Here is a 23,113-nt window from a genome sequence, read left to right on the forward strand (position 1 = left end):
GAATCCCAATTGGCCAGGTGCCAGAGGTGTCTCCTGTCTTTTTCAACCCAAAAGTCTCCACCCTGAAGAAGCGAGGGAGACCCCACACACATATACAGGCTCCCTCCGCCCTTCAGAGGTGATTCCTTTCCTCATTAGGAAATCCTCCGCTCCCTTTTTCCGACTCCTTTTCCGAGCGTTTACGTTGTACATCTGGAAAGGAGTGGGGAGGAAGGTGGGGGAAGCTGAGAGAAGGAGGGGGAAGAGCCCAAACCCGCCCAGTCTGACCCAGTGCAAACTACTAGCCTCCAGCTGGGGCTGGGGAGAGGAGAGTGAAGAGGTGCAGCCCCCCCCCACGCCCCTTCGGGGTGGGGGGCGCGGGCTCAGCGTTCCAAGGACCCAGGAATGCCCCCCCGCCCACCCCCCCGGCAGGCGGGGGGAGGGCTCAGCCCGGAGTTTAGCAAACTCCTCCCCGCGGTGAGTCATTCGCCTCTGGGAGGTTTAGGAAGCGGCTCCGGGTCGGTGGCCCCAGGACAGGGAAGAGCGGGCGCAATGGGGAGCCGGGCGCTAAGGTCCCCTCTCCACTCTGTGCAGCCGCGCTGGGGCCCCCGGCGCCGACACCCGCTGCTGCCGCTGCTGCTGCCGCTGCTGCTACTACTGCTGCCGCCGCCACCCAGGGTCGGGGGCTTCAACTTAGACGCGGAGGCCCCAACAGTGCTCTCTGGGCCCCCGGGCTCCTTCTTTGGCTTCTCGGTGGAGTTTTACCGGCCGGGGACAAACGGGTGAGTGAGGAGAGTTAGCGGCGGGATATTGGGAGGGGGGTGCCTGGAAGTGGGGGCGCGGCTGGAGTCTGAGGGGACCGTTATTTGAATTTGAGAGGCGGGGTTTGGACGGACTAGGGCTGGAGTTGGGGCCCACTGCCAGGAGTTGGGGGTATTCCACGCTGAGTAGGGAGGGGACAGTGGCTCTATGGAGGGGGGCCTGGCTTGAGAGAGATCAGTGGGGAGACATGTGCGGGATGGGGAGAGGACGCGAAGCTGCAACCTAGAGAAGTCTGGGCAGGGGTCTCGGGGCCAGGGAGAGGAGGGCGCGTGAATGGAGAGCAGAGGGTGTCCGGCTGAGTTCTGTGAGCTGCCGAGACCCAGGCGGATGGGGGCGGAGAAGGGGCACAGAGGCCAGGAAGGGCGTTTTGGTGCACAGGGGGACCTCAGGACCCCTGAGGGCCATTGTATGAAGAGAGAACTGGTAGGAGCAGAATGAACTGTGTGTAGTTAAGAGGAGAGTCGGAGCCCAGAGGTTAAACGGGGGCCAGCCTCATCCTCCCCTCCCCCCTCAACTCAGACTAGGAAAGACCCAAGAGGGGGACGGCGGCTCCCTCCCCTTTCTCTTCGGTCTCCTACTCCGCCCTCCACCCCCAATCTCTGGTCAAACGAGGGGATCCTGGAACTTGGGGAGAGTCCCGGGACCCTGGCACTGGTGGCGCCGGGGCTGGGGGTGGGCTCAGCCAAGGGCGGGTGCTCGGCTGTGTCGGGAGGGGTGTGTGTGCGCGCGTGAATGGGGGTGGGCGGTTTCCCTCTTCCTCTCGCTCTGGGGAGGAAGAGAAAAGCTGATTTCCTGTAGCTTGTGGGCTGGAGCTGAACTGAGACCGGGACTTCTGGGGCTGGGGTCGGAAGTTGGGGAGACGCGCGCTCGCTGGGCCTAAGATTAGCGTCTGAACACAGGACATCAGAAACTGGGGAAGGGTCAAAGGAGGATCTTCATTCCCAGCTAATCAGGGTGACAAGCAGACCGGACACTGAGAGCCTGGAAAATAGGTAGCCCGCAGTCAGGGGGCAACCCGAATTAGAACTGAGGCAACGTTAGAGCTGGGGTGTTTATTTAAATGTGGGGGGCGGGTAAGAGAGGAAGATAGCTGCTCCTGGACTGGGACAGGGACTCCCAGATGCCAGATTCCTGATCCTCCACGATAACTGGTCCTTTCTCCTACATCTCTGGGCTCTGATTCCCACTGCTCCCCATCACCACCCCCACTCCAACTACGAGTATCTCAAGGTTTGATAGGATCTCTGTCAGAGGTGAGCTGTTTTTACATCTGATACAGTTAATTTAACTCTACTCATTTTCTTTAATTTTCGGAGAAAAGGGGTTAATCTAGCTAATTCAATTAAAGAGGGGGGACAAATTTCTCTATTGTCTGGAGGACTTGGGATGGGAAAAAAGAAAGATGGTTAGGCCTCAGCTGTTGGTTCTGAGCTATTCAAGGTCCCCACCCAACCCCCACCCAAACCCCCTGGCCTCTTGCCCAAACCCCATTGCATCACCCTAGGCTGGAGTCTCTGCCAGGCCTGGCCTCCCCAAGGCCCCCTCAAACTGCTTACCACAACCCTAATGGAGTAGAGAAGAGGGAGAGAGGGAGGGGATGGAATCCTCCCCATATCTGGATAACCTTCCTCTTACCCCGCCCCCCACCTAATAGGAGTGTCATCTTCCTTTTAAAACACTCCTCGAAAACATCTGGACTTTTACACACTTCCGGTTCCCTAGGTGTCTGTCTGGCCCGTGGCCTGATTCCAAAGTCCCTAAAGCCCTCCTCTTAAACAGGATCCTGCATTCTTATCCCTCCCCCCTTTCCTTCTGCTCATCTCTCCTCCCAAGAGAACCCAGGTGTCCAGCTTGCGGTCCTCTCATTTTCTCTTTACATTACTCTCTTAGTGTAGGACTGAATATTCCACCTCCTTAGTGACCTTTCTCCCCACACAGCTGGGCCTTTGTCTACCTCCTGCCCACAGGGGACAAACATAGCCCCTCACCTGGGGCCATTGCTGGAGAAGAGGAGGGCCTCAGTGTTTTTGGTCCCTCTGCATCACTTCTCGCTATGGACAGCAAAACAGCATGTAAGGGCAGGGCGAGCACAAGAGAGTTTGCGTGGTAGGAAAGGGCCAAGCCTTAAGTCAGGCAGAGCTGGGTGTGTGCCCTGACTGCATCACTCTCTTGTTCCTTGTATGACCTGGGACCAGTTACTTAAGTTCTTGGAGCCTGGTCTTCTCATAAAAATCAGAAGCCTAACATATGAGATTGTTCTGAGGACTAAACGAGACAATATATATAAAAGGCACCTGGCCCATAGAAGATGATCAAATACATGGGAGGCATGATTGTTATGAGGTGGCTGTTTTCTGTCTCTGCTTCTCTCCTCCCTAGATACCACCTAGCTCTTTAAGTTTTCCTCCATTTCTTATTTGCAGTGATAGTAATAATAGTCTCTCACATTCCTTAGCACTTTCATATCAATTTTTTCATTGGATCATTACAAAAATCCTTGCGTTAGGCAGAAAAAGCATCATTGCCCCATTTTATTTTATATATAAACCGAAGTTTTAGGAGTCATAGAAGTTTAGAACTAGAAGTTAGCTTAGGGACCATTCAAGGGCAACCCCATCGTTTTATGGGTAGAGAATCCAAGGCTTAGAGACGGGAAGTGACTTGGCCTAGAACAGGAGCTGGAAAGGTGCACCAGCCTTCCTCCCCACTCCTTTCACGTCTGGTACTGCCACAAGTGGAGGCAATTTCCTTTGAGAATACACTGGGGGATCCAGAACTAGGTGTCCTCCTCTGCCCTGGCCAGACCTGCAGGAGCTGGGCCCTGGTCCTCTTGCTACTCTCTACTCTCAACCTTGTCAGGCCAACACAGTCAAACAGTAACCACGTACTGAACAGGATCTTGGTTAATCAGAAGCCTGGCTAGGGAGATAGTGGAGAGGAGAGGAAAGGAGGGGATAAATTGGCAACAGGGTAGATGAGAACACTGGCCTAGGAATTAGGTTCTTATGTTGGGAAGGATTCTGAGTGACCTTGGACATTTACTTAACTTCTCTGGAGCTTGGTTTTCCCATCTGTAAAATAAGGACATGTGACTCTATCAATAGGGTTTTTTTTAACTAAAGATTTTTTCTTTCTTTCTTTTTTTTTTAATTCAAATGATATCTTACCATTCTATATAAAACAGAGAAAAGAGGCTGCTCTAAAAGAAGATGACCAAACTAGCCTCTCCTTACTCCACGTGGCAGCCCGGAGACATCTACAAAAAAGTCTTTAAACAAGTAGATGCTTTCTACGGTGCCTCCATCTTGGAGCCTGTGTCTCCAAGAACCAGTTCTAGAATTTCAAGGTTCTGAGGCTTCGAAATAAATTATAGCAATTATTTCTTCACTTGGACTGTATATTTTATAAGAGTTTATCTGCCAAACTACATTTTGTAAGGCACGATTAATTCTTTTTTCCTGTTTTTTATTAACTAGAAGTTAACACAAGAAGACGTATAGCTGCCGATCAGAGCTACATGAGTTGATATAATTTTAGCCAAAAGTAAATATATTTGAGGTTTTAATTAGTCCAGGCTGCCTTATCAGGTAAATGCATGTTTTCCGTTAGGCTTTCTGAAATATCGAAAATAGCCCAAAGACCTTCCATTGTTACCTTCTTGGACCCCTAAGAAGATCCAACTGCTGCAGGATTTAGGAGGCGGGAACTAAGAGTGGGGGAATCAGGATAAGCTATGCGATGTGCCATCCCTGACACAAGACACTTCGCTCAGCACATGGGGGAGGGCACTATTGGACTGACTTTTGAGCTGGGATTGAAGGGCCATTGAACCCTTAGGTATAAGCCAGGGGTGATGGGGGCATGTCTGGGTCTGGGTCTGTGTCCCTTGCCTGCATGCCAGATCTGCTGAGCCTTCATATAGTTACAACACATATGCCCCTGGCCCATGAGCTTGTGGGCTTTACAAGCTTTATGAGGCCTCTCTTTCACCTTCCAACCCTGTCAAACTCCAGGCTTCTTCCTCAGGCCATCACAGGAGCACTCAGGCTCAGCTCCTCCCCAGGAGCAAGGGGTGTTGAAAAATTGGGAGTGGGAGCAGGGTCTCTTGGCTATAGCCCTATGTTCTCCTGGAAATAGAATACCGGATCTCCCAGAGACTTTGAGATAGCCTGTTCAACTTCTTCCAGAGAAAGAAAGAGTACGGCCCAAGTCCACGCTGAGCTAGTACCTGACCCTCATCCGGTGTTAACTCCTGGTCCAGTGTTCTTTTCACTGCTTCCTGTACCACAGCTGTTTTCTGGGGCTGCCCCTGCTAAGGGAGGGTTGCACCAACAGCCCTGGGACAATGCAACCTCTCTCCACCACCAGCCTCACCTACTGGGCCTCGCAACCAACCAGGTCACTGTGCCTGTGCCAGCTCCCATCCCCCACCCCCAACCGATGTAATGCCTGAGTGACAGGGGTGGGGCCCAGCGGGTGGGAGACAAACGGAGAAGTGAGAGGTTGGAAACAGACAGGAAGCCACAGGCAGTAAACATTTCCTTTCCCCAGGGTAACTGATGCTGGTACTGAAGCCCCTATCACTCCAAGAACTCTCAGTCTCGGTGTCCTCCACCCCTATTCCTCAGGGCCCGGCCTTCTCCCTCCTCCATTCTCATCCTCTGGCCCTCCTAGACCACTCCTCACGCCCACTTCAGTCCCTTGGAGCTGCTGCCTCTGGTGTTCCCTATTCCTCTTGGACCCCATCCCTCTGACCCCTCCCACACTGGGTCCTCTTGGAAGACACCCTCACTTGTGTGACCTCTGCCATAATCCCGACTTAGGCACTTTTTCCTGGTAAGAAAGGCTGAAGAAGGTATCCTAAAATCAGAGCATGTGTGAGTATCGAGAATGCTGAAAGTTGAAAGGGGACAAAAATCGATAGAGATGGAGAAGCCCAAGATCTGAGATCAAGAGAGAGGGAAGATTCGAAAACTGCAACGAAGAGAGCAAGCAGTCACACACAGGGACAGAGGAACAGAGAAGTTGAGAAGCGGTGTCAGAGGCAGGTATGGGAGGAGAGTGGAGGCCAAGACTGGCAGGGACACTAGCCCAGGAGCCTGGTCCAGCTGCCCCAGATGCCAAATGCAGTCCTCATGGGAGATCTGGAGGAGAAAGCCAAGAAGGCTGACAGCTGTGTGGAGACCTCAGAGGCAAGGAACCCAGGAATGGCTGAGGCAGAGCCAAAGGTAGAAAGATTGCCCAAAGACCTTAACTATGACCACTCCATTACTTATTACACCCAGCAAAGGTAAACCTCTCCTCGTCATCTCAGGGAGAACTGAGGGACCACGTCCAGAAGTAAGACCCCCAGGAGAGCAGGATCCGAATTTAGGCTCCTAGAGATGATGTGTAGGAAAGGGGTTCAGGCCTGAGGGACAGAGACCCAGCCGGGATGGGGAAGCCCACACCAGAGCCCAGGGTGAACACAGGCTCAGGCCCAGGAGAACGATCTGTTTTCACCATCCTCCAGTTCCTCTCTCCACTTCTACTGCCTGATTTCCGAGACTCACATTTTCCTCCTACACGCCCCAGGGCTGGGCAGCCGGACGCCTGGGTCTTGGCCCAGAGAAAGGCTTTGGCTTAGGACAAGAGGGTACAGGCTGGGTGAGAGGACCCTGAGTTCCAAGGCTGTGCACCCAATCTTGGCAGGTCCATAGGGGAGATGGAGAAGCTGGGGCCGGAACCTCTGGCCTCTCTTCCCCTTCCCAGAACTGACTCTGGCTCCTTCTCTCTTTAATAACAGGGGGAAGGTAGGAGAAGAGAGAGAGTGGCAGAAGGAGGGGAGGGGTTGTGTTAGTGACAGCAGCACATGGGGACCGCCTGACTCCAGCCCGTGCCTCTGGCATCCGTGGTATCTTCTGAGATATAAATACAACCCGGGGGGCATCTACCCCACCCCCAGCCAGCCTCTGGCCCAGACGCCTGGGTCCTTCCTGTCTTAGGAGACTGGAGAAGAGCTAAGAGTCACCCTGAACTGCCTCTCCTTTCCCTTCCACAGGGTCAGTGTGCTGGTGGGAGCACCCAAGGCTAACACCAGCCAGCCAGGAGTGCTGCAGGGTGGTGCTGTCTACCTCTGTCCCTGGGGCACCAGCCTGGCACAGTGCACCCCTATTGAGTTTGACAGCAAAGGTAACCAACCCCCTTGGTAGGCCTGGGAAGTTCAGGGAGGGCCTGGGGGGTTGGAGCTGCGGCTTCTAGGCAGCCCCGGGTGGTGCCTGGAGCGTGGGGTAGAGCCTGCCCAGTTCCTTGGCCACGTGCCCTCCCAGCACTCTGATGCTCTGGTGGTGCTCCAGCTCTGTGCAGCCGTGCAGCGGCTCCCTGTGGCACTCACACCACGTTCCCAGTCCGGCCCAACCCAAGGAGGGCGGGCATGATTCAGAAACATGTGGCTCTCATTTCCCCTGAATCACCCACAACTCAGGGAGGCCAGGGCAGTAACACAGACAAAGACAGGGAGAGCCACACAGACTATTTGATTCATTTAACTAAGCACTGACTAAGTGATTCTGCATGCCAGGCACTGTGCTGGGGCTGTAGGGGATTGAAACATGATTTAGCCACTGCCTTCAAGGAGCTCAAGATCCGGAGTAGATGCAGAGATGAAAGGGAGAGAGATGGAGACAAGAGATAAACAACAATAACAAGTAACACTTCAAGAGCAATTGCTCTGTGCCCAGCACTGTTGTAAGCATTTTCCCTATCTTAACTCACTTAATCCTTTATGAGGTATTGTCCCCATTTTATAGGTGAGGAAATAGGGGTTAAGTAACTTGTCCATGGCCACACAGCTAATAAATGGTGGAGCAAAGACATGAAGTTGAGCAGTCTGGCTCCAGAGATAAAGACTGGAATGAGGGGAGAGAAAGAGGAGAGCATAGGAAGGTGAAGACCATGAGTGGGGGATAAGGGTAGAGCTCTTTTTTTAAACCTGAGAGTCCGATGAGCATCAGAGAAATAAAAAAAGCTGTCCTACAGGACAGAGCTAGGATTTGGGAAAAGAGAGACAGACAGATGCACAGAGAGAGAGAGACATAAGGGGACAGCAATCAAGAGACGTGAGAAAGGTCAAGAAAGGAACAAAGTGCTTAAAGACACAGGCCTAGGAGCAGAGAAGTGCAGCCAGAGGGTTACCTGCTGGAGAAATAGCCATTCTTCCCCCACTACCCTCCTGCCCTCACCTCACCGCGAGCATCTTGGCCCAGCTGGACCAGGAGAAGGCAACTCTAGAAACCCCAGGTTCTGTGTATGCACACATGTAACTGTGTGTGTGCGTGCGTGTGGTGTGTGGAGAAGGGTGAGTCAGACTACGCGAAGCAGTCTAAAGACCCTTCCCCACTCTCCCTCCCAGTGCGTCATGGGACTCAAGGCTTTCAAGTATTTGGGTGTCCTCAGGCTGAGGGTGGAGGCTGTGCCAGGGCCCACTGCCCGCATGACTCCTCTTTCTCACTTCCCAAGGATCTCGGATCCTGGAGTCCTCACTCTCCATCCCAGAGGGAGAGGAACCTGTGGAGTACAAGTCCTTGCAGTGGTTTGGAGCAACAGTTCGAGCCCATGGCTCCTCCATCTTGGTGAGGGGCCAGCAGGCTCAGGAGGGTGGTGGCTAGGAAATGGGGCAGTGGTTGGGTATAGTGGAGAGAGGAAGAGGGGTTCCCGTTGGACTAAACTTGAAGCCCCCTCCTCCCGGACCTTCCCAGGCCTGCGCTCCACTGTATAGCTGGCGCACAGAGAAGGAGCCTCTGAGCGATCCCGTGGGCACCTGCTACCTCTCCACAGACAACTTCACCCGAATCCTAGAGTATGCACCTTGCCGCTCAGGTAGGGCAAGAGGGGGCACGTGCCTGCGCCTGCCTTCCCTACGCAAGTCCCCACAGCCCCATTAGCTTTATGCTCACTGTGTGTCCGGGGAGGTCCTTCCTCGTGTTCTCTCCCCCACCTCCTTCCCCAATTTCTTCTTTCCCGCGTGACCCATGTGTGCAGGCATCCTTCCCACCACCTCCTCCCCTCACAGATTTCAGCTGGGCAGCGGGACAGGGTTACTGCCAAGGGGGCTTCAGTGCCGAGTTTACCAAGGTGAGAAGGTGATCTGGGAGGGAGGTGGTTGTGGGTGGTGGACAAAGAGGGATCCGGACCAGATGAAGACTCACCTCCTTCCCCCCACAGACTGGGCGTGTGGTCCTGGGTGGACCAGGGAGTTATTTCTGGCAAGGTAAGTCCTTCCTCTGCTGTCCCTTAGGCTCCTGGCACAAGGCCTCTCGTCCCTGCTCCCAGCCTGAGATCACCACCCCCGTTCCCTCCCTTTCTTGAGACTTACATGTCCTCTCCCACCACCTTCCACAAGCTTCCCTTCCATGAACCAGACTTCTGAAATCCTACCCAGGAATCCCCCAGTGCCCCCTTCTCTTCCCTCCTCCGTCCATCCCTTCCTCCTCCCCTTCCCCAGGCCAAATCCTGTCCGCCACCCAGGAGCAGATTGCAGAATCCTATTACCCCGAGTACCTGATCAACCTCGTTCAGGGGCAGCTGCAGACTCGCCAGGCCAGCTCCATCTATGATGACAGCTATCTGGGTGAGTTTGCAAGTGGGAGGAAACTCAGGGACTCCTGTCCTTGTTCACGCCCTTGCCTCCCTTCTCTCACTTAGGCGTCCCCAGTCCCTCTGCCATACTTGTCACGTGCAGGCTGACTGTGAAGGCATAGGAACGGGATTGGAGGATGGGCCAGGGCAGACAGGTCCCCAAAGCAGGAATGCTAACATCTACCTGCCCTGTCCCCCAGGTTACTCTGTGGCCGTGGGTGAATTCAGTGGTGATGACACAGAAGGTGAGTGTGTCCCAGGCTGGGGCCAAGAAAAGGGATAAATGGAGACCCAGGGCCTGCGGCCACGGGAACTGAGACACTTACCATTCTTCTCTGACTCCCCTTTCCCCACCCTTAGCCCACAACTTTCTCTTCTCTTTGCAGACTTTGTTGCTGGAGTGCCCAAAGGGAACCTCACCTATGGTTATGTAAGACCCAGCCCGACCCTCCCCTACACCACACACACACACACACACACACACACACACACACACACACACACACACACACACACACACGGCATGGCAGTTTGTGAGGGTTCAAAAGTGGATCAGAGCTGGGGCTCTGGAGTCAGACCTGGGTTCAAGGTCTAGCACTTAATCCAGATAAATTGTTCTTTTATTCGTATTCCGCCTTGTTTTGTAAAAACCGTGAGCCTACTTAACCTCTCTGAGCCTCATTCTTCTCTCTATAATGGGATAATAATAGTTCTGAACTCACAAGGCTCTTGTGAGGATGAAATGAGATAATGCATGTGAAAGTGCTCAGTGAACTGTTAGGCAGTGTACAACTGATAGCTGTTATTATTAGACCATGACAAAAGCTTTAAAAAGGATACAGATAAGAATGTCATAGGAGTTCATGCAATTAACATTTATTAAGGCAAGGTAAGAGATAAGAAGATGAATAAGACATATTCCATCTCATAAGGTGCTTCTAATCGAGTATGTAAGATAAGGTACATACAACCTTGGTGCATCAGGCACTGTCCATTCATGATTCCTATTCTTCATAACAAGTTGATGGGGATAGTTATTACCATGCACATTTGACACACAAGGAACCTGAAGCTCTGAGAGGCCAAGTAAGTTATTTAAGATCACCCTGTTGGTAAGTGGCTGGATAGAGATTTAAAACTAGATCTGTCTTATTCCAAAGTCAGCATTCTTTCTGCATTATGATGAATTTCAGAAAAGTGTTTAAGATGGTATAGCAGTTTAGGGAAAGGAATAACCTCCTTTCCAGGGCAGGTATGGATCAGAGAAGGTTCTGTGAAGGATCAGTGGAGATGAGTTGAGAGGGCATCCTTAGGCAGGAGCATGAAAAAAGACATGGAAGAAAAGAAAAAAAATTCAGGCCAGTTTAGCAGACTCGTGGGCTGATTGAGGATAAGGAGAATAAGGAAAGGCTGAGCAAAAGCAGACGGGTTGGGGCCAGTTATCCAGGGCCTCAGAGGACCAGCCAAGAAGTTGAGACTTTGGGCAGCGGCTGCAGGGAACCACCGTGGGTTTCCGAGCCAGTGGTGTCCCTCCCAGATCTACTTGAGGGCGATCAGTCCATCTGCCACAGCGAGGACAGGGACATCCTGAGGCAGGGAGACAGCCAGCAGGCTCTCTAGCAGTCCTGTGAGAGGGCTCCCACCAGAGTAATAGCCATGAAAGTGGGGAAGAGAGCGAGGAGTCAAAAGACTGATGGGGCCAGCCACTACGGAGGACACAGGGGAGACATGAGTGTTTGGTTTGGGACGGCTGGAGGATGGGAAATGACTCAGGCCTCGGTGTGCATTCAGTCATTCAACTAATAATTACTAAGTGTCTAGTGCTTACCAAGCACTACTTTAGGCTCTAGGGAGAAAGCAAAGAACAAAACCAAGCTCCTATTGATCTTCCGTTCTGGTAGGTAGAGATAGACAATAAACAGATAAATATGAACTCTGACAGTAGTGGACAAGTGATATTAAAAAAATGAAGTAGCTGTGAGACCGAGCTACTGACATAGAGATGGGAATGTGAGGGCAAAGCTCAGGAGGGAATTAGTGGTCTGTGTCCCCGAGGCATACCTGCTCCTAGGTAGCCTGTACCCATTTGCCCTCCAACCATGGGATAGTCTGGGAGTCTGGGGCCAATGGCATATCTCCTCATCCTCAGGTCACCATCCTTAATGGCTCAGATATTCGATCCCTCTACAACTTCTCAGGGGAACAGGTGAGGACACCCCCACCCTCAACCCAGCTTGGCCCTCTGCCAACCAGGCCCCAGTCCTGACCCAATAAGCTCAGCCCAACTTCTCAGTCTCCCTGGAGTCTCCGACCTCCTCCCATAGCCCCTATTGATCCCGTTGATTGACCCCTAATCCTGACCCAGAGCTGTCCGTCTGTCCCCCATCCCAGATGGCCTCCTACTTTGGCTATGCAGTGGCTGTCTCAGATATCAATGGAGATGGGTGAGTAGTGGCAAAAGGCACACCATGACGCCCAGGAGGGAAGAGTGGGGTGGGACAGAAAAATGCAAGGAGAGTTTTTCTCCAGGCTTTTCCCCCTGGATTCTCCTCACTTGTGCCACATTCCCCTTGCTCAGGGGCAAGGAGAGAGCCTGGAGCTAAGATCAGAAGACATCGGGTCTTCTTACTTGGGTGGGAGGGAGCCTGGGATCCAGGATGCATGAGACTTCCTGGCACTAGGATTGGGGAGGAGAGGTAGGAAATTGGGGTTTCAGGATGCCTGGATTTTTCCCCTATGCCCAGGCTGGATGACTTGCTGGTGGGGGCCCCGCTGCTCATGGAGAGGACAGCAGATGGGCGGCCTCAGGAGGTAGGCAGGGTCTATGTCTACCTGCAGCAGCCGACAGGCATGGAGCCCACGCCCACCCTCACCCTCACTGGCCATGATGAGTTTGGCCGATTTGGAAGCTCCTTGACACCCCTGGGGGACCTGGACCGGGACGGCTACAGTGGTAAGTAACCATGAACCCAAGGAGCTGAAGAAGAGTCAAGGGCCTAAGCCAGAAGGGGTTTGGGAGGAGAGCAAATAAGATAACCAGATCAGCTGGCATTCTCAACCCCCCAGTGACTCTCAGGGAGGTATGTGGACTTTAACCCAATGTCTAGGTCTTGGGGCTTTGAAGAGATTAGAGTACTGGGAATGACAGATGGGAAAAATAGGATTCCGGGTCCTGGGGTCTGGTGGTAAAGATTTGGACGCCTGGATTCCTGGCCTGCTGACTGATGTGTGTTGTGTGTCTTGCAGATGTGGCCATTGGGGCTCCCTTTGGTGGGGAGACACAGCAAGGAGTGGTGTTTGTGTTCCCTGGGGGCATAGGGGGCCTGGGCTCTAAGCCTTCCCAGGTTCTGCTGCCCCTATGGGCAGCTGGCCACACGCCACACTTTTTTGGCTCTGCCCTTCGAGGAGGCCGAGACTTGGATGGCAACGGATACCCTGGTGAGTTGTGCCTGAGGCCCCTTTCACCTTAGAATTCCTGGTCACAGACCTCCAATTCCTCTTCTGCACTTTTCTAAGGTTCTGGCTGCTGTTGTGGATGGTGCCACCAGATGGCGCTGTCCCCTCACTTTTGGCCTGAAGCAATGAAACTGCAAGGGGGTTAGGAAGGAAGGCCCCTGACTTGGGGTTTGCTGTAAGGAGTGCTTTCTTAACTTCTTGCAGATCTGATTGTGGGATCCTTTGGTGTGGACAAGGCTGTGGTGTACAGGTATGAACTTCTGGGAGAAGTGGGATCTGGGGAATTCTTCAATAGGGCTGAGGTTGGGAAAGTGTATAAAGGACATTGGGATCCTGGGGCTTGGGCATCAGCTTCCTGTGCCCAGGTTCCAGAGGGGACCCCACATCCACTCTTGGCAGGGGTCGCCCCATCGTGTCTGCCAGTGCCTCCCTCACCATCTTCCCTGCTATGTTCAACCCAGAGGAGCGAAGCTGCAGCTTGGAGGGAAACCCTGTGGCTTGGTGAGCTGGGGCCTAGGAAATTGCAAGACCAAGTCTGGGATACTTCACTCTGTGCCTAGGAGTGGGCAGGGAGACCAGGTCTGCAGAAGGAGACAGATGGAGGTGTCCTAGTCAGGGTCTCTCTGGGAGACAGGTGGAGGATAGGATACCTGTTCCAATTGGATACACCAGCTTTCCTCTTGGTCTTCCTCCAGCATCAACCTTAGCTTCTGCCTCAATGCCTCTGGAAAACACGTTCCTGACTCCATCGGTAAGGATTCACTGCCTGAATCTCTCAGGCACTGGGACAAGGGATGGAGGGGCTGGGGACCTGGGCACCTCCTTTCTCTTTGAATAGATTGGGAGGGAGAGACAGATTCTCCTTAACATATATCCCTGGCTGCAGGCTTCACGGTGGAGCTCCAGCTGGACTGGCAGAAGCAGAAGGGAGGAATACGGCGAGCGCTCTTCCTAGCCTCCAGACAGGCAACCCTGACCCAGACCCTGCTCATCCAGAACGGGGCTCGGGAGGATTGCAGAGAGATGAAGATCTACCTCAGGGTATGGCTTTGAGAAGAGGGTACGGACCGGCTTGGAGAGGGTGGCCACATAGAATTGGGGGCCCTTCCTAAAGGGAAAGAGATGGGGAGATTCTAGTGAAGGGCTTGGGGCTTTGGAGGGAGGAAGAAGGGGGCCCTTCTGTTGGAGGAGCTGCAAACCGGCTGCTAGGGCCTCTCAAGTGGTGAATGCGGTCAAGTTTGGCACCTGAATTCTCGAAGGCCCTGAGTGGACAAAAGAAGATGTGAGAGGCTGAGGATCAGAGCCACCAAATCCACAGTGTCCCCTGACTCTGTGAACCCTCTCCCCTGCCCCAGAATGAGTCAGAGTTCCGAGACAAACTCTCCCCGATTCACATCGCCCTCAACTTCTCCCTGGACCCCCAAGCCCCTGTGGACAGCCATGGCCTCCAGCCAGTCTTACATTACCAGAGCAAGAGCCGCATAGAGGACAAGGTGAGGGAAGGGTAGGGAGAAGGAATCCAGGAGGAGACACCTGGGCACCTGCGGGCAGGGCCTTGGGGGAGGTGATGCCAGAGCCCAGGGGAGGGTCTAAACTCCCCCTTTCAAGGCTGCCCTGCTCCCCAGGCTCAGATCCTGCTGGACTGTGGAGAAGACAACATCTGTGTGCCGGACTTACAGCTGGAAGTGTTTGGGTAAGTGAAGGCTCACATCAGGCTAGAGGGTTCTAGATGCCAAGGTCTTGTATCAGGACATATGGAACTTGAAAGTACCTGGAACCTGAAAAAGTACATCGGGAACATACTAGCTAGCTGTGTGACCTTGGGAAGTTACTTAACTTCTCTGAGCTTCAGCTACTTCATCTTTATAGTGGGAAAAAAATAACATCTGTCTCTTTGGCTTTTGGAATGATTATATGAAATAATTTACACAAAGTGTCTAGCCTAGTGCCTGCCATGGAGTTGGAACTCAGTAAATTGTATCTACTATCATCATCATCATCATCATCATCATCATTGTTATGGCCCATTGTTCTTGTTTAGGAATTAATTCCACAATGTCCCTTACCTTGTGTGCCCCCTCCAGGGAGCAGAACCACGTGTACCTGGGTGACAAGAACTCTCTGAACTTAACTTTCCACGCCCAGAATGTGGGTGAGGGTGGCGCCTATGAGGCTGAGCTTCGGGTCACAGCTCCTCCGGAAGCTGAGTACTCAGGACTCGTCAGACACCCAGGGGTAAGAGGGGATTCAGGTGGAGCTTGGGAGGAAGCCCTGCCAGAGGTGCACCAGAACCTTACCTGCACCCACCCCATCTCCAGAACTTCTCCAGCCTGAGCTGCGACTACTTTGCGGTGAACCAGAGCCGCCTACTGGTGTGTGACCTGGGCAACCCCATGAAGGCAGGAGCTAGTGTAAGTCTGAGACGGGAGAGAGGACCAGAGAGGACAGTCCAGAGGGAGCCGTGGGATAGAGAAGGAGGGCTGGAATTGAGGTAAGGCAAATGCCCAATCTAACAGCCCTGTCTTCCCTCCCTCTCCCACAGCTCTGGGGTGGCCTTCGGTTCACAGTCCCTCACCTCCGGGACACAAAGAAAACGATCCAATTTGACTTCCAGATCCTCAGGTATGAGTAGGTGGGGCCAGGCTGCGTCTGAGTTGGGGGGCGGGGCCTGGACCATCGGAACCCTCCCTGCCTGGGCTCCAGCACCATCTCAGTCTCTCCATCCCACAGCAAGAATCTCAACAACTCGCAGAGTGAAGTGGTTTCCTTCCGGCTCTCAGTGGAAGCTCAGGCCCAGGTCTCCCTTAACGGGTCAGTGGCCAGGTGAAATGGGGCCTCGCTGGGAGGGGAGACAGACTTTTAAGAAAGGATGCATATTCCACTGTCTTCTAAACCACCCTCCTCCTTAGTGTCTCCAAGCCTGAAGCAGTGCTATTCCCAGTGAGCGACTGGCATCCCCAAGACAAGCCTCAGAAGGAGGGGGACGTGGGCCCCGCTGTACACCACGTCTATGAGGTGAGGAGGGATAGAAGCAGGAAGGGCTAGGTCCAGGGCAGGTGACAGGGAGCGGAGGGGTGGGACCATAATAAATGACAGGAAAAGAGGAGCTAGTGTGAGTGACAGATGGCTGGGGCCAGAATGAGAGGGACTGAGAGGAAGAGGGAGGGAGGGAGAATGACAGCTAGAGGAGAGACAGGCCAGTTGAGTGTCTTGGAAGGGAAGATGGAGCCACCTCCACGAGTGTTGTCTGGAGAGGATTTCATCTCTGCCCTTCGATTTCTTCTTCAACTCCTGAGATCGGAGACTTACAGCAGGGTATAGCGGGCCATGGTGACGCAGGATCTCAGTCAGGCAGAACCGTTCCCTTCCTTCTAGTGATGATCGTGCTCTCCTCTCCTCAGCTCATCAACCTGGGCCCCAGCTCCATTAGCCGGGGCGTGCTAGAGCTCAGCTGCCCCAAGACTCTGGAAGGGCAGCAGCTCCTCTACATGACCAAGTTTACAGGACTCAGCAATTGTACTGCCAGTCACCTCCCCAACTCAGAGCACCTGGAGGTGAGGGGCCTGGAGACAGGCATGTGGGAGGGACCAAGGCTGAGGGGTTGGGGGAAGGTCCCCGGTGGCCTGTAAGAACCAATGAGGATGTGCTTGAAGCTAAAACTTAGGCCCCTGGAAGGAATCAAAAGGCCCACAGATACCTCAAGGCTCTAGGAAGGAAAAAAGTTCCTTTATGCACTGCACTTCTATCTTTCTGCCTGAAATATCCCTCCCTTCTTGCCCTGGCATGGTCTGAGAGTCTAGCTCTGCACCACTTCCTTCAGACCTGTTCCCCTGGGCCCCAATGCCTATTTACTCATTAACAACATTTAATTCAATGAGTATCTGTACTGAACCCTGTTATAGGCTCAGGAAATACCACATCGAACAAAACTAACAAGGTACTCACTCTCATGGAGCTTACATTTTAGTGGCGTGTAATAGATAATAAAAATTAAAAATAGAGATTAACAGGTACTTAAAAGTGATAAAAATGCAGTGCTAACATGCTGGGGTGTGCGGAGACTGGAGACAGTTTGAGTCATCAGGAAAAATCATTAGGGCCTTTGCACCGACTTTGCCATCATTAGGCAAAGATGAACTGAAGCCTGAAAGACAAGGACGAACCTGCTTGTGAAGACTTGGGGGAGAGCATCCCAAGAAGAAGGAACAGTCGGTGCAAAGGCCCTAAGGCAGGGAAGGGGTCCTAATTATTCATTTACACATCTCTTCCTTGTAAACTCTAAGGTCCAAGTCTTATTTGTTTCTGTTTTGTTGTTGTTGTTGTTGTTGTTTGTTTGTTTTGTTTTGTTTCATTTCTGAACTCGGTCTTGGTGCCTTGCCATTGGACATGGTCAGTTGGATGGATAAAAGAACAGGTTAAAACTGCTCTGGGACACAGGTAATGAGAGGCAGCTAACAGCCTCTTTCCTCTTCCAGTTGGATCCCGAGGGTTCCCAGAACCACAGGCTGCAAAGACGAGAAGCTCCAGGTCAGAGCCCTGCTTCCTCATGGCCTCAGATCCTGGTAAGTCATCCTGGGAATGAGGTCCAGGCCGAGAGTTGAGTACCTGTTGGGTTCTCAGAGCCACTAGAAGAGCAGAACTCCAGGTTCAAGCTTCCTTTCTTCTCAGAAATGCCCAGAGGTGGAGTGTTTCAGGCTGCGCTGTGAGCTCGGGCCACTCCATCGGCAAGAGAGCAGAAGTCTGCAACTGCATTTCCGAGTCGGGGCCAAGACCTTCTTGCAGGTAGGGGAGCTTTACCTCAGCCCTGACTCCGGACTTTTGGGCCTGCCTGGACCAACCTTCCCTTTCTCCACTGACCGAGCCACCACCTCCTTTGGGGAATAAGACCCAGGCACTCCAGCTCCCCTCCTGCCGTCGTTTACACAGGACTATGTGTTCTTGGCGCCACCTAGTGGCCTTACTGAGAGTGACGGTTTCCCTCTCCCGGCCCATTCAGAGAAGGCGTGGGAGGGCTGGAGGGAGACCAGTGTGCGCAGAATGATAGAACAACAGAGATGGAAGGTGAATCCACAGTGGAGAGGCAAGCAGGTGTAAGAATAGTAAAGAACAGTCATTTATTAAGTGTACATTATGGGCCAGGCATTGTCCTGAGTGCTTAACCCGCATTAATGATTCAAAAAAAATTTTTTTTGACATGCAGCCATCTAATTATGCATTATTTAGTTATAACTATTAAGTTACACATCTATTATCTCATGTAAGGGACATAGAGATTCAGGAGAGAATGAACCCACGATAGGGAAAAATCACAACCTGAGCCAGACCATGGGAAGCACTATGTCCTCTAGATCCCAAGGGGGTGGGGCTGGGGTGTCTGAACACCTGTTCTCCACACACAGCGGGAGCACCAGCCATTTAGCCTGCAATGCGAAGCTGTGTACGAAGCCCTGAAGATGCCTTACCGAATCCTGCCTCGGCAACTTCCCCGAAAGGAACTTCAGGTGAGTCCAGGGCCAGAGGTCTAGGCCAAGGAAGAGAGGGCTCAGAGTGCTGGGCCTGTCACTATGACTGAGACATAAGTGGGGACTGGCTTTGTTATCATAACAAATATATATACTTTTTTAATTGTAACTAGGGAATTTTATTATATTAAGAATTTATAAAATGTTAAATTTCACTCTTAAAGTATTAAAGTAGAAACAAATTGTATGAATAAAAAAGTTCATTATTTTACTTATATATATTTATGTGTAACAAATATTTATTGAGCATGTACTATGTGCCAGGCACTGTTCTAGGTCCTAGGGATATAATACTAAGCAAGATGGATAGGACATCTTCACTCTTAGAGTTCACGATCTACCGGGCAATGAGAATACAGTATGCCAAGTGCCAGGATATTTGTGGGAAATATCATAGACACACTTGAATGCAGCCTTGCAGGATCAGGAAAGGCTTCCTGGAAGAAGTGACGTTTAAGCTGAGACCTAAACTATCAGGTCTCGGCTTACCAGTCAGGAAAGGAATATTCTCTGGAGAGAAAGAATTAGTAGATGTGAAGGAATAATGCAGTGTAAGAATTCAAATACTGAAGTTCAGAATTCTGTTAGCCCAAGATGCGAGGTAAGAAGTGGATCTAGGTCCAGCGGCAACTAGGAGCCAAGTATAGGTGAGAACTAATGACTTTTCAGTGACCTCTCCTGACTTGCCCCTTAGGTGGCCACAGCTGTGCAGTGGACCAAGGCAGAAGGCAGCCACGGTGTCCCACTGTGGATTATTATCCTAGCCATCCTCATTGGCCTCCTACTCCTAGGTCTGCTCATCTACATCCTTTACAAGGTCAGCCATATCCTACTGGCGACTTGGCCACCCTCTCACCAGGTTCTGCCCTTGACCCAACACAATCCTGAACATCAACCTCCAGACCAATTCTCCAGCCACATGTCCCGACCTGTGGCCACATGCCATGTGCATCCCTTCCTGACCCTGCCTATAGGATTCTTCCCTTCATTCTATAGCCTCTATCTTAAAAAGAGTCTCTTGACTCAAACTGATAAGTTTGCCTATACTTGCAAAATCAGCGTTACTCATAGGTGGCAAATATATGGCTTTTGTGCTGTCGCTTCCTTTAAATACCCATGGCAGCCATCACTAATTGATCATACCCTAGAAGTGGCCTCAGAATCCTCAAGAGGCAGCCAATACTACACAATCAGACTTGGAACTTGAGATCAAATGTATTTGCTATCCCTGGCTTAACTGGAGGAATTTTTATGGCACCGATGAAAGACCCTCTTATACCAAAGCACCCCCAGCTTTAGCCCTCTTGGCCCATTGGACCTCTTAGAGAGGTAGACAAGATAGCCTGAATTTAGGCCACTTTTGCAAGATGGGGAGGTTGGAAGTACTAGTGTCCTCTTCATTCCCCCTTAGGATAATATCTGGAGAGAGATGAGAGCCAGAGTGTCTAAACTCTTCCTCCTTCCCCCTCCCACCCTCCCCCCAATTAGCTCGGATTCTTCAAACGCTCCCTCCCATATGGCACCGCCATGGAAAAGGCTCAGCTCAAGCCTCCAGCCACCTCTGATGCCTGACGTTTCTCGAACACAGACTCCCAACCCTGAAGGCCCAGTCTCCCCACCCTCAGTCTGCTGACAGGGAGGGGGCTGAGTGCTTCCTGAAGGTGCTGAGGGCCAGGGAGAAGCTCCTCTCCCCAGCCCAGAGACATACTTGAAGGGCCAGAGCCGGGAGGTGAGGAGCTGGGGATCCACACTCCCATGCACTGTGAAGGACCCTCGTTTACACATGCCCTCCTCATGGATGGGGGAACTCAGATCCAGGGACAGAGGCCCCAGCCTCCCTGCAGCCTTTGCATTTTGGAAATAGTTTCCTGAAAACAACTTGGAACCAGAACTGGGGAATCCAATCCCAGTCCTCTGGGCCAGACTTGCCACCAGGACTTTCTGTCCAGCTCCAGCCTGCAAAGATCTGTCCTCCACTTTGCCAGAGATCCACAGGAAGCCTCCAGTGAAGAACCTGGAACCTGGGGAGTGAAACCTGGCAGCTCTGAACAGCCTCACCCTGGTGGGCCAATAAAAAACACTAACCGTGGATGGTGCCCCAGGACCAGCTCAGGACAGATCCCAAACAAGGATCGACACTGGCCCAGAACCAGCTCCAAGGTTGAATCAGAACTCTACTGGGTCCAGATCGAACCTGGGGCCTGAGATAGATCTGGGACCCTGACTCAGACTTTGGTAACCTAACCAGGCAATCCAGGACTACATTTGAGCCTGCTCCAGACCTGGGCTTGGAGGCCCAATCCACCTCTGACTCGGGAGAAGTCAGGAATTGCCCAGGACCTGAAGGGGCCATGATGGCAACACATCTGGAACCTCAGCCTGGCCAAAGGCAGGCCCTCCCAGTCCCCTGGAGAAAGGGGAGCCCACTGTCCTGGGCCTGCAGGATTTGGGTTCTGCCCTCCAGCTGCACTGACGCTGCCCTTCCTCTCCCTGCCCCACCCTTCCCTCACCTCAGCTCCGGACACCCGGGACTTATTTAAACTCTGTTGCAAGTGCAATAAACCCGGCCCGGTGCTCCCACTGACCAGAGCTGGAATCTGTCCTACCCCACTCCTTCCAAACCCATCCTGGAACCAGACGGCCTGGTGGGTAGAAAAAGCCTATGTTTCTCACAGCTTCTTTCCACTGAGAGCCAGGATTATGACCCCCAGGAACTCTGGAACTCGATTTTGGATTCCTTTCTCTTAGGTGAAAGAGAAGATAGAAAGAGTGAAAGGAGGGTTTGACTCCTTTCACCCAGCCCTATCAGATCTGGTCCCCAACACCTCCAAGAGAGAATGGAAAGAAATCTCTTCTCTTTGAAAAATAGGAAAGAATGCAAAGGGGGAGGTCCAGGTTGAAGGTGAGGGAAGATGATCCAGAAGACTCACCTGGGCTTCCCTAAATCAGGATAATGAAATAGGTTGAGAGAAAAAGCCACTAAACTAAATCAGAAGAAATCAGTTAGGGTATTGTTCTGTTTCATTTTTATTGCTTATTGTAAGCTGGTGGATCATATACATACCTCACCTCACTTAATTTCCGTTAATAATCCTGTGAAATAGGTGCAATTAACCCCATTTACACAAGGAAATTGAGGTCCAGAGAAGTTATGTAACTTGCCCAAGGTCACACAGTGAATACCAGAGCAGTCAGATTCAGCCTTGTCTGACTCCTTCTTAACCAATGCCATAAGGGTCAGGTCTTTGTAGAGAAATCAAAATGAAGGAGCCTCTCAGGGTCCTCTGTGTCCATAAGGCCTGTCTTAATGTGCACCAAGAGGAAGGAGAGGGATGCTAAAATTCTAATGGGCTTGTAAGCAAAGATGGCCTTGTCATGCTGGACTAGAATTCAGCCACCAGAGGGCAGCATAGCTATGAATTTATGGGGATTTGGGGAAGGGAGTGTATGAGGTTCACCTCGCTATCTTCTCCCATCACAACAGCCATTATATTAACTTAGGCTCCTGCATAGCAGTGCCTGCATCACCTCAACATATCTCTCTTGGGAGACCAAGCCTGCTCCACACTCCAATCTGACTTCTTAAAGAAGTACCTCAGGAACTTCTTCCCAGAACCTATAAATGAAGAGGGACTGATGGAGAGGAAGAGACCTGAGGAGACAAAGAGCCACCCAGTATTTCCAAGGATAGCAGCCATGGTACAAGCAGGCGCTGGGAATTCTCAAGGAAGAAATCTCCGTACTCCCCCTCTTGGGGGAGGGGCCGGAACGGCATCAGCTAAACTTCAGGGCCTGGGTCTGAGACTAGTGTGAGGAGGAAATGAGAGGAAGTGGACTGTGTGTATTGAGTTGGCATTATGGGTGTAGCTGTAGTTCCTATATCTTTGAGTCTCAGAGAGTGACAAGGTCTCTCCCGAGGATGCATAATATAAGAAAGGAATTCCTTAAAGAAATGCCAAAGATGTAATCTAGCACTAGCCCCTCTGTCCCTGAACTGTAATCTCAGACTCTGGTCTGTTTCCCCTTCCAGATCCTCCAGCCCCTCCAGAGCATATCTGCCTCCCATCTCTGAGACTTGAGTGATCCAGAGGTACATGAGGGTGAGGGGTCTGGGAAGCCTGAGCCCTATCTTTATCTGTGTTGCTGATGGAAAAGAAACCCTGGGAAGGAAACAGAGCAGCTGGGGGTGCAGGGTGGGGGAAGGGGCTCAGGAGAGGCAGCTGGCAGGCGGGAAGCTGATCTGGGGGTCTCAAGTTTCTTGACATCAATTAGAGCAGCCGGCCTAGGCTCATTAGTAGCCCGGGGTGCAGGGCTCATCAATAATGAATTCACCCCACACGCTATCCCCCCAGCTGCCTACAAGGTCACCCTGCCCTCCAGCCAGCTGCCTCCCCTTGATAAGCTAAGCAAAGCAACCCCTCTTCTGAGATCTCCCTAAACTCAAGAGTCCCTGGAGCAGTGTGGGAGGGTGGACAAGGCTAAGAGCAAAGGGGTCTCTATCACTGATCAGCCATGCCTGATGTTGACTCTTGTTTGTTCTTGGAGTCCACCCAAAAGGAGGAAGAATGGGAAGAGGCAAGGAGTGTATGTGTATGGGGGTGGATAACAAGGTCTGGGGAGAAGCAGGCTTTGTAATGCTATGGTTGGATGACATGGTGGTAGGTCGGATCTGGAGCAAGAGGACCTCCTCTGATGGGCTCAGAAAACCTATATTCTCC

At 52.1% G+C, this 23,113-nt stretch overlaps 1 protein-coding gene across 1 annotated transcript; it reads left to right on the forward strand.

Moving 5' to 3' along the window:
• The first annotated feature begins 468 nt into the window (after positions 1–468).
• ITGA5 (integrin subunit alpha 5) lies at positions 469–21,397 on the forward strand. The gene is made up of 30 exons (XM_039862260.1): positions 469–761; positions 6,842–6,972; positions 8,299–8,411; positions 8,538–8,658; positions 8,852–8,913; positions 9,004–9,049; positions 9,284–9,409; positions 9,618–9,662; positions 9,804–9,847; positions 11,567–11,623; positions 11,809–11,861; positions 12,162–12,370; positions 12,664–12,855; positions 13,078–13,123; positions 13,273–13,374; positions 13,569–13,624; positions 13,760–13,914; positions 14,229–14,366; positions 14,499–14,566; positions 14,958–15,108; positions 15,192–15,284; positions 15,416–15,495; positions 15,604–15,684; positions 15,783–15,888; positions 16,275–16,427; positions 17,349–17,435; positions 17,542–17,655; positions 18,273–18,374; positions 19,090–19,212; positions 19,884–21,397. Exons 1-30 carry the CDS (start codon positions 532–534, stop codon positions 19,965–19,967), a joined length of 3,168 nt encoding a protein of 1,055 aa, XP_039718194.1. The 5' UTR covers positions 469–531; the 3' UTR covers positions 19,968–21,397.
• Positions 21,398–23,113: the final 1,716 nt, after the last annotated feature.

This window comes from Pteropus medius, unplaced genomic scaffold (assembly GCF_902729225.1).
Source record: "Pteropus medius unplaced genomic scaffold, Ma_sr-lr_union100, whole genome shotgun sequence".
Lineage (NCBI taxonomy): Eukaryota > Metazoa > Chordata > Mammalia > Chiroptera > Pteropodidae > Pteropus > Pteropus medius.